Genomic DNA, 12040 nt, shown 5'->3' with positions numbered 1-12040 from the left:
TGTATTTGTGAGTGAGAAAAATTAGCTCCTAGATTCAATGTATTACTTGAGACTAATATTGGTGAAATTGTTTATCCTACTGTGATCTCCAGGCCTGTGTTAAATTAAAAAATGAGGATCTCAAAGCCAGGATCTTCTCTGCAGACATTAACATTCTTTCCATTTCAGTAAAGCAATAATCTTTATGCAAAAAAAACAAGAAAGAAGGGTGTGCCCTAAGGACAAGAGTCAAAAAAGCATCACTCAGAGGGGTGTTACTGCTCATCGAGGCACTACAATAAGCTCCTGCCCATGCATCACCCAAAGGGGACAGGCTGGTGTAGGGAACCACATCCTTTGATGAAAACACCACCAAAATTTCACTAATGATGATTTAGCCTGCAGCAGAACTCAGGCCTGCCAGTGTTCATCTACTACTTTGGCATTCTGACAACTACCTTCTATTGTATCAAGCAGAAGTTAAACCAACATAATCTATTTTACTGGAGGAGATAAGCAAGCTTAATCCTCTGCTTTGCTGGAAAGAAAAAGTGTCTTTTGGAGGAGTCAACACTGGTCCCAGATGTTCCATGGCAACCCTGGATGAGGAACTCTAGCCCAGCAGAGCTACTGCTTCTCCCCCTACCATACCACTTGATGCTGTCTTTTTCTTTAGATAATGGCAGATTTATCCTGCAAGTTGATCACTGCTCTTCAAAGTCTGAAGTCCATCTCACTTTGTTTTAGGTGCCACAGAGCTTCTAACTAGCATCCCTGAGCTTCCCCTGTCTTTCAGAGGAGTGATGAGATTTGTCAAAGATAAGTGTGACACGCAAATGACAACTGAGACACACACAGTCTGCAGTGTGAGGGCTACAAAGAGACAAACCAGAGCCCAGTGATCATAACCTGCCTGTAAGCCTAGGCAATGGTGAGAAGTACAAAGAGAAAGTAATTTTATGCATGAAATAATATATACACATACTAACATACCAAATTAAAAAGCAGTTCAAAGAACAGGACACAGCTCTCTTGTCTGCAGTCAAAAGGCAAATGAGATTAATAGATATTCATTTTATTCTGCTAGCCAGGGCAGAATAGAGGATACTGCAAAATTTTGTTGGTAACTCTTCTATGTAGTGACTCCTCTACTTAGTATCCTCAGGAATAAAGCAACACTTATGAGATGAGCCTCTTATCACCTGCATTTCAAGGAGGTTTAAACAAAGACATTTAGAAGTATTCTGAAGACAAATTAATAGTTATTGATGGCTTTAGAGAACTTTTGGATACCACTTCAGGTCCTTTTTCCTTCATGCTTCCTGGTTAAGTAAGTTCAGAAGCTAGAAAAAGCTTTTTCCAGCTATATAAAAAAAAAATAATCTAGGTGCCTTCTATTCACAGGCCCACTTCAGTCTACACAGATTTCGTAACAAAGCAACCTGGACAGAATGACTTTCATCTTTCAAGCATCTGTAACTTAACAATGAAACCTGAGAAAGCACAATTTGAAATCTGCATGCAAACCACTGCAAGCTGCGCTTCTGTCCCCACTACATCCTTCCTGGCCCTGCTTTCTGTTCCAAAACAGAAAAACCCACATTTATCAGTCAGAAAGCAGTAACAGAGCATTTTAACCTACTTTTTTGTGTTAAACACATAACCTTCAGTATTTATGAGATCACAACTTACTGAATTTTGTTAACTCTTACTTTCACAAAGAAATTGGAACAATTTCTCAAACTTTTATTAAAGTGTAATTAGGTCACTTCTGTTTCACCTGAAATTTTGCTGTTTGGCTTATATTATGGTATAATGTATTAATCAAACATTAAATCAAATCAAATGTATTAATCCCAATCCAGTCCTTCCACTAAAATTCTAATTTTTAGCTAAAGATCTACTTCTTTAATGAGAGATCATATTTTTCTTATTCATGTAAGTGAATCTAAAAAACCAGAAATATCTCAGCACATGTATTTTATCTTACTGCTTTGTGAAATTAAATTTACTTAAAACAGATAGGCTACACTGTCATTGATATATAAGGATTTATAAAATACTGGAAAAAATTACCATCATGGATCCTGACACCACCCTTGGGAAACACTGTCAAGTTACAAGACTGTCTCATGAGTTTGCCTCACCACATAGAAAAATCCAGAACTTTAAATTAAACACTTCTGATGTCTTGCATGCATGAACATTTTTTTAAAAGCAGCATTAAACTCTCAGTGCTTGCAGATTACATCTGGTTTTGGTCTGTACTGGCTGGCAAAAGTAAGCAAAAGAAGTTCTGGACTAGCACAAGCTTAACACTCCTAAACAAAAAAAAAAAAGTTGAAAATTACAATCTTGCTGATAGATTAGTATCAAGCTTGAGAAGGACTTCATGTTATGTTTAAACTGGCTTTAAGGAAAGCTGACTAATTTAAGCATTTGCACACTGTACAATGATTATTTCTGGACAGGTAGGTTTATTTTTTTCCCTCCAGTTCTTTCACAGTCACACTAAGTAAAGACAATTCTCTTTAGAAATATGAAGCATGCTATTGAAAAGCACCTGATCCAGCAAGTTCTAGCAAACATAAACTATCCCGATCTTTCTCATTATTTTCAGCCACTTGTATTACTCATGCTGTATTTTAAGCATGTATTGAAGCTCATATTGGTTTTTTTATTAGCTAAAAACATCAAAGCCATACTAAGCTGTGGACATGCACATTCCAAGAGCAATGACTGCAACTACTTAGGGGAAAGAAGAGTGATTTTAGGGATTTTCTCCTTTTCTGAAAACACAAACCTAAAATTTCCATGGTGAAGATTATTTGTGATCTCAATGCCTTCCTTTAGCATCTCCTACATTCACTGAAACTTACTCTGTCTTGACTGAAATGTTTAAGCCATGGGATCAAATGGGACAAGCATGACTTAGATTTAGATCTATAAACCAGTGCTTAAGATCATATGCCATACATTGTCCACAGGACTACACCCTCACAGTCCTATCTTTACCATAAGATTGTCCTATGTACAGTTTTGGTGAGGGAAATGAAAGAGCTTATTCTGTCATTCTACTCAGAATAGCACAGAATACCATATTTACCAAATTTTCTCAATTCCAAAAGAACTGAAAGCGATCAAAAGTACTTTTACAACAGCTCTAGACTAGAGTAGAAAGAAAGAAAGGTCTCTGCTCCATCTTGACTACCATTGTCATACTTTGTGAGATTGGGTTGTTTAAAAGGTTTTTAATTGTTTTGTTTGTGGTTTTTTAATCAGCTTTGCTGTCATAAGCAAGATCTGAAAAACTTTAAAAAATGGTAAATCATTGATAAAGATAAGTGTACCCTTAACTATACTAATTTGCACTAAGAAAAACAGTGCCAGGTACAAATTGTGCAGATGCAACAAAACCAGTTCTTGTTTCCTTGTTTCTTCAGGGTATGATGAAGGAAGCAACACTAAGACACTTCAAGAAAGAAGACAACACTAAGACAGATATAGCTGATGCATTTTTTCAGCTTGACAGGTATGCCTCCTACCCTCTGTAGCCTAATCACACACACATGCTCTTCTTCCTGATCTGTACATAAATCTGAACGCCTGTTTAGATCCTATACTCTGGTTTCCACTCCTTAGACATGAATTTTCTGAACAGCAATGCATGGAACAATTAACATCAGTTAAACTTCTCACCAATTCCTTAAGGGCTTGTAAGAGCTCAAGCAATTCTGACCTGAGCTAGGTAGCTTAACTTTGGCATGCCCTCATCCTACCACAATCCCATACATGGCTTGCTCTAGCTTTGAGAAAAATTCCATGCTGGAATAAAGACAGAACCAAGAAGCTAGACCTGGGCTGGTCTGAGCAAATTTGGCTTGAGTTGCACAAAGGCACGAGGTGAGAGGAAAAAGTCAACTACATGATTGCTTGTGATGAGATCTGCTTCCCTCTGCGTTAACCTTGCCTGGATGCACAGTGACTCAGCTCACAGCTCACCTTCTCCAAAGACAATCTTCAGGGTCTAAACTCCAAGCTACTGGCTGTCACACTGGACCAAATCCAAACAAAAAGCTCCCTGCTGAGATGAGCTGGTGGGTTAACAGCCCAAAGGGAGCCATCAGGGCTGCAGAGGGATGTGAGCAGGGCACCCAGCACACCCAGCAGCCCCCCTGCCCCGGCTGTAGCCTACCGTGCCTTTATCCTGAAGGCACATCATCAGAGTGCAGACGTCACCCGTCGCTTGGTGGTTCACCAGCACCATGGCTTCATCTTCTGACACTGCTTTAACATCATCACCCCATTCCACTACTATTAAAGAAAAAAAAAAAAAAAAGGTAAATTTAACAATGAGAACATGGAAATTTTTCTATCAACAAAACGACCCCCACACCCAGACTACAATCATAAAGAAACCTACATGCTACATGTCAATTTATACTGGCACATAGCATAGGGCAGGGATATCAGCAAGAGTGTTTATCCAAGCAGGGGGTATCCAGCTTAGTTTGAAACTGCATGCGCAGAAAAAGAACAATATAAAAATACTCTACCAGAACATGTGCACAGAGATTGATCTTTTTGTGTCATTACACCATTCTATTTTTAGGGTCTGAAAATTATATAAGCTTTTTGACCCAGCTTTCGTACTCATCTATCTCACCTCATTAGATTAAAAAGAAAATTATATTGTCAGCTGTGGGTTGTGCTGGCTAGGGTTTGGTTTTTTTTAAACTTAGCAAGTTTTTTTCCTTTCTACACTCACTATTATTATTCTACTCCAGTAAAAGCAAAACAAAAAAATGTGTATTTGGATCATTAGGTTTAAAATGCCACGTTAAACAAACTCACTCATTCAAATCTAAGCAAGTTAGCTAAAGGCAAGGAAGTGGGTTCAGAAATGCTGCTCAGATGACAGAATCTATTAATTAATACTTCATAGACCAAATGCTCCAGTGGCAAGAACGATGTCAGAAGGAAGATCCAGTTGATTATCACCCAACACTTACACTGACTATCAAAACCATGCTGAGATAAGGAAGAGGGGGTTAAAACTGATTGTTCCATCATCATGAAGTAAGTAAGTGGAGAAAGAGAACACTGCCTCCCAAAGAACACAGGGTGGCAAACTAGGAAACATGTGCTGTAAACTCAAGACCAGAATAATGCTGCTATTGGGGCAAAGAGATAAGTGAGTAGTCTGTCTTTCTTCAGTGAGAGGGATGAGCACTGCAGTGCAGGGGTAAGGGAAAGGATGGAGACAGGCAGAGGAGCTCTATGAAGTTCCAAAAGAAAAATAAGATGCATTGCCCATGCACGTAGGACATAACTTTTTCTGTGTTTGTTCCGTACCTTCAGTGGTTCCTACTGGCTATTATTTTCAGTTCTGACAACAAACAGAATATTTCACCTGCACTACTAACTCTTTTGAACTGTTAAAAATTCTTCAGGCAGTGAAAAACTCTCAGCACAGTCTAATTACTTGACTGTCTTTTAATAGATGGTTTAACTGATGCAAAGCTAACAGGCAATGCACTGAAGACAAGAAGAAATAATCCACAATAACTTCCCTGTCCTTGAAGAAATCAATTAGTATCACACTTTCGAAAATTGCCACTTTACTGCTTTCTAACAGCTCTAAAATTAGTACTGAATTGAGACTTGAACACCAAATAAAAAAAATAAAATGCTGTATTTGGTCACAAGTAGATAAAATCAGGCTAGAGACGTGAGGGTGAAGAGGACTATTCATTCCATCATGTTCAATCTCCTTTCCTTTCCCTGGGAAAGCTAAGCACAGATCTTTCCTTATTTTTCTCACCATGAACTCGAAGAGCCCCTTTATCCCTCCTCCCCACTATGTGCACATTCCCTGTGATGTCCTCTCTCACTCCATGAACGCTGGAAAATGCTTGGCCACGGCAGCCGTAGCTGACGTGCACCTTCCTTATCAATGTTCCACATATCTCACCATGGCAGTATCCCACAGAGCAAGAAATCAAGATGAAATGGGAATTGTTTTAAAGGGAAATGAATCAACAACATACCGACTTTCAAATTATTTCTTCAGTGTTTCTATTAAGCAGCCAATATACAACAGTCTTACTGAACTGTGGCTTTCTACAAGTAATAAAAACTAAGTACTAAATATATCAAGTATCTACAAAATCACATTTCTCACAAGTAGCTAATTGTTTCCAAATAAAACTATTTCATTTCTAGATCACTCAGAGAAAATAAATGCATTTCTTTACTATAAATATTTCCCTGGAACATAGCAACCTAATACTAATAATTTAAATTGTAGACCAGTTTAAAATGATTCAGAAATCTAACTTCACAATGGATTAATATGAAGGTCATGACTGAAAAATACAAGCCATGAGAAGCAGCATACAGTTGAAAACAACTTAAGAGGAGAACTTATGAAGCTCAATTTGCTATGAAAAGGTACACTTTTAACACAGTAGGTGAAGACAAATGTCTGACTTTGGAACATTCAGACAGGCACAGTCAAAGAAATACAGGGGAAAAAAAACCTCTCATTACCTATTTTACCTACTGTTGTTAAATACAAGAGGGTATAAAACAAACAAGCAGCTCACAAGGCACTAAGGGGTTTCAGCTATGAAGTAAGAAAAAGGTGAGCTCTGTGATCCCACTCCAAACACAAGGTGAAGAAAAATGAAGTTTGATTTAGTTGTTCAAACTGATTTACTCCACTCGTTACACCTATCAAGCAGCCAAGCCAAGAGCTCAGCTGACAGGTAGTGGGTTATTAAATCCCAGGGTACCAGCTGGCCTTCCTCTAGCTTCTTCCCCCTCTGTCACTCCTCCTCAGGCAACCAGGCTGTCTCTTGAGCTTAATAACGCTTTATGGTCAATTGATTGACCTGATTATCAAGGAGAACAGAATCATTTTGTCCAAGGCTTTTAGAGAGAGTTTCTGGATTGAAAAGAGAGCAGCAAACCACAGGAGTGTGCAGAAAAACCACTGCCACTGCTACAGCTTTATAAAGAAGAAAAAACCAAACCCTTAAATCTCTAGAATTTTAAGTTCACTGTGTCCCCTTAAATTCAGTGGGGGGAATAAATGCTTGTCTTCATTTTTCTCCCCACACAAAGGAGAACCTTTTGCTTTAAGAAATACTTGCACTATGACATTCCTCCACTGCAGTTGGAAACACTGAAATCAAAACCTCAGCTGCATGGCAGCAGAATCAACAACACTGCTTTGCTCCACTGTAAGAAGGCAAAAAACATCTCAAAGACAAATATTTGTTACTTGGGTTCCAGAGATCCAGCAAACTTTCCCTCACAGCTTCTTTCTATTGCCAGAGCACATTTTTTAATGACAGCAGTTCTGTGTCTTAAGCCTGACAAGAGCTAGATTTCTGCAAATGCAGTTTAACGTAGCAAAAAAACATGAAGGGAGTAAAGAGCAGGAAATCATTTTAATGTGGCAAGACAGAAGTGATTTAGCTTAAAGAGAGACTTCACTTATGACTTCAGATTGTGAGCAAAAGGCTTCACTAGAAAAGTATGAAGACAAATCTACTTGCAATTACATGAGCCCCAGGACAGAAATATTTATCCTTCTCTCATAAAAAGAAGTGCAAGATGTAAAACATCAAAAAAATATTTCATTTAATGAGCTGCAGACTTAGCTTTTTATGAGCTAATCCTTATAGAGCTCCAAGAAGAGAACAAAAGTAATACGGTTTTTTTCCATATTTTTACTGAACTATTACTAGTTATTGCAAGTTCTCAGAACACTTGGCTACTTTGTAATCATGTCCTTAATGTAACTGCCTGCATTCAAGTGATGCTATGAATAAATATTCAAGCACTTCATTTACAGTATGTCACAAGGCTGAGCAAAGGACTACTAACCTAACTAACCATTTACTAGATTTATTTTATAGTTTTGAAGAACTATATATAGTTCTATACCTGGAAGAACTATATAGAACTATACCTGGAAGAATGGCACTCTACTGATTTGTGCAACTGCCCAGACATTAATATGAACAACTTCATTCTGCATACTGTATTTTAAAACATTAAAAATGCTCTGAAACTTTCAGCATCTCTTCTTTGTTATAGTCAGTAGTTTCACTGACTTAGTGTCCCCTAAGAACTGGCATAGATCTCCTTGGCCTCATAACAACTTAAGTCCTAATTTATTATTTCAAAAAGCACTGAGTTTTAAAGACTGACATTTTATGGCAAGGTCAGGGAAGTCACCTTAAGCATTCTAATCACAACTACTGAAACACAAATCACCTAGAAGTTCCAATATATGCACACATGTAATTGACTTGGATATCCACTTTATCTGCTATTTAGACTTTAGTCCACACAATATTCACAACTTTCTCTAGAAACTGGGAGAAGAACTTCCACTCAAGAACTTTCCACAGTGTCACAGAACAGGTAAGGCTGGAAGGAACCACAGTGACTCATGAAGCCCAACCTCCCTGCTCAAGCAGGTGACCCCAGAGCACATGGCACAGGATTGCATCCACACAGTTCTTGAATATCTCCAGTGTGGGAGATTCTCCACAACCTCTCTGGACAACCTGTCCCAGTGCTTGGTCACCGCACAGTAAGGAAGACCTTCCTCATATTCAAGTGGAAATTCCTATGCATCAGTTTCTGCACATTGTCCTCGTCCTATCGCCCGGCACCACTGAGCAGAGCCTGGTCCATCCTGACATCTCCCTTTAGACACCTAAGAATCTGATTGATGAGGTCCCTCCTCAGTCACCTCTCTCATCTTTTCCTCCTAAGAGAGATGCTCCAGTCCCTGCATCATCTTTGTAGACCTCCACTGGACCAGCTCCAGCAGCTCCATGTCTCTCTTGTACTGAGGAGCCCAGAACTGTACACAGCACTCCAGATGTGGCCCCACTAGAGCAGAACTGAGGGGCAGGATCCCCTCCCTCAGCCTGCTGGCGATGCTCTCCCCAGTGCACCCCAGGACACCGCTGCCCTTCTTGGCACAAGGTGCTGCAGGCTCACAGAAAGCTTGCTGTCCACCAGGACTGCCAGGTCATCCTCACAGAGCTGCTTTCCAGCAGGTCAGCTCCCAGACTGTGCTGCTGGTGCACAGGGTGATTCCTCCCCAGGTACTGGACTCTGCCTTTTTAGACCCACCCATAGTATATTTCCCCTTCTGATTGCTTGCACCCAATGTCACAAGACTTCATGCAAACTTGTGCCAAGAAGCTGCACACTGGCAACTGTCAGAACTGAACAGAACCACCTTTAGTGGATCGCTTGGAAACCTTCAGCAAGAAATAAACAGCATCACTGAGCAACCGTCTTCCTCAAAAGCCACCCTGCTACCTAGCAGAAAGAATTAGGTATTGAGCAGTGACTAATACCTGACAACCAGGTTTCTATGTTTGAAACATTTCCCCTCTTAGTCAAGCATTTATGTCCGGCAAGTTGCAATCCTGCTTTACTGCTACTCACAAACAACTCCTCAAAGCATGTTTCAACTGCAGGAACCATGTACAGTTGTTCAACTCATTTGTCTCTCCTTAACAGATGGGATTCTTTGATAGCTGGCATTACGAAATCTCAGAAATGATGCCAAAGGTTAAATACTACTTAGATGTTTTTTACCCTTCACAAAAAGGTTATTTATCTCTGAGAACTGGTTGTCTACAGTGAAAAAAAGGCAAACAAAAAATGGACTAAGCTAATTATCGTACAGTTAGTCTTTTACACTTATTAAGCACATATTTTAGGGTCAGAATATATTTAAAAACACCTATATAAAATCAGACATATACTACCTGAAGGAGAAAAATAGCTTTTCTTACCCCACCTACTCCTTCCAAAATTCCTACTGCCAAGGAATACTTCACATCTTGTTTTTAATAACACACAAGAGGTACAGGTGATGAATAAAAATACAGCACAGAAAAGGAAGAAAAGAACATACATACAATATCCTGCCTCATTAAACATGGCTTCAAATACTGTCCTTCTTCTATTAAAGAATGTACCCTTCCTAACAGAAGTTTTGTTGATTTCAAGGCTACCATATCCATATCTTTAGGTTGTAAACACGCAATCTCAAACCAGGTTTTGCTAATAAAAAGAGTATCCTTTACAGATAACTTGATTCAGATTTTTATGATGATCAACTGACTGCACTGACAAATTTTCCCTTTATTTCAATGAAGAAAAACACTTGAAATAGAAAACTCAGAGTAGAAACAGGAGCTGGAGAAGAGAAGGCTGCAAATAAAGGGAGGCTATTCCCAAAATATATGTTAATAAGCCAAGGGCCAAGGCTGGTTTTAAAATGTCCTAGTCACCATCTTTGGTTTTTTTGTGACCAACCATTTTGCACACCTCTACGTTTCATTGTATGAAACAACACAAATTTCTTTTTGCTCTCAGTTCTTCTTAGCTTCCATTTCCCCCTCCTGCAGTTCAAAGTCAGATGTGCTTTGTGGACAAGAACACTTCAGTAGTCACAGTATTTATCCCTTAAGTCAACCCACCCTCTTACTTCAATTAACCAACAGTCAGAAGTGTTAAAAACAGGAGGCAATTACAAAAGAGATGTCCTGGCTCGGTCACCTTTCTAACCAACCCAAGAACCAGGTTTTTCCTAAAGCACAGCAGTTCCTTTTGGAAATAAGCTCTAGCAATGACTGCTTTTGAAGACTGACTTAATTTTCCTGGAGTGCACGTTCAAGACCTCAAGGGTACAGTTTACTTGAGTTCTATAATTCACTGGCACAAGAGATGACGCTTGTGGCTGAAGAGAGGGCTCCTTTTACCCATATGTGAATGAGAATCAATAATCAGCAAAACCTTAGCTCACCTTCAAGGAAGCAAACTTCTTCCACTGACTTTAAGTACTGGCAATACCATTTCAAGAGCTTCAGCATTTCGCAGCTGTATTAGGCAAGCAGTTTATATGATGAGAAAACTTTTAAAATTAAAAGATCCTGTCAGAATACACAAGCTATGACCACAGCAGATATTTAAGGAAGAGTTCCAATATATCTTAGGTATTACAAGAACATGTCTTGCACTGGACATACCCTCCACATTTTCTGGAGGTCTCAGTTATTTCGTGCTGCTCCCACAACACTGCCTAACACGTAGAGGCACGCAAGTCCCACATCTCATAGTTTTGATCATCCAAACTGGAAGCCCAGCTGTAGATGGTGGTGCCTGCTTCCAAGGAGCAGTACAAGTCACAGTGTTTGTAGCCCCACAGGTAAACAGGAACTGTGAGATGTGAAGATTGATGTCAGCTTTCATGACTACAGGAGTAATGAACTGTAGCAGCTGAGAAGGAACTCCGCTGTCTGTTTTGCTGCTTCTATTCTTAGAAAAGCAACTGCAAGACTGAAGAAGGAGATGGAGTGCTGAAATCCTTTTGAAGCACCTCGCGCTCATGAGTCACAGCACTCGCAGAAGCAGCGAGCTGAACAGCACATTCCTCCCCAGTGACAGATAAAATACATTAACCACCCAGAAGAACATCAATGCATTCATGAACTAATATCCTAAAGCTTTAATACCTTACATACTGCAGATGGCATAATGGCCAGGAGAAAAAAAATTGTTTGTTTGAAGTCTAGAAGAAGAGGCGAAACAGTGGGGTAGTCTGGCAAGTTTCCTCACCATTAAAGAATGCTTCAAAATAAAAAAACCAGCACTAGTAAAGGTTATTAAGGGATACTGCAATAAAATGATCAGGCCTAGAAGTTAAATAATAATTAATTAAAATTATCCTGACAAGTTTTAAAGTACGCACACAAAAAATTACCTAGTTAGAAGCACACTGTCACCAAGGCCCTAAAAAAGCAGATGAACCTGAGCCAAGAGTAAACACAGTTCAGATTAACTGCCACCACTTCAGCTTGTGTGCAAAGCTGACATCCTGTACCATTTTTGTCATTCCCAGTTACAGTGTGGAAAGAAATAAAGCCAACCTATGTTCAGAAAAGTCTATTTCCAACACAAAATAGACTAAATTTACAGGACTGTCTTTAAGATTACCATAAACAAAAAAAAAAAA

At 39.3% G+C, this 12040-nt stretch overlaps 1 protein-coding gene across 2 annotated transcripts in view; it reads right to left on the bottom strand.

Moving 5' to 3' along the window:
* LPGAT1 (lysophosphatidylglycerol acyltransferase 1) overlaps window positions 1–12040 on the bottom strand; it is a 58920-nt gene that overhangs the window by 26863 nt on the left and 20017 nt on the right. For both annotated transcript variants that reach the window (XM_030236041.2, XM_018921287.3), the window contains one exon: window positions 4175–4293. In XM_030236041.2, coding sequence (XP_030091901.1) covers window positions 4175–4293 — 119 coding nt within the window. The remainder of the gene's footprint in view (window positions 1–4174; window positions 4294–12040) is intronic.

The sequence above is a fragment of the Serinus canaria genome, chromosome 3 (assembly GCF_022539315.1).
Source record: "Serinus canaria isolate serCan28SL12 chromosome 3, serCan2020, whole genome shotgun sequence".
Lineage (NCBI taxonomy): Eukaryota > Metazoa > Chordata > Aves > Passeriformes > Fringillidae > Serinus > Serinus canaria.
The sequence above is the reverse complement of the archived record's forward strand: the minus strand, read 5'-3'. Positions and strand labels throughout refer to the sequence as shown.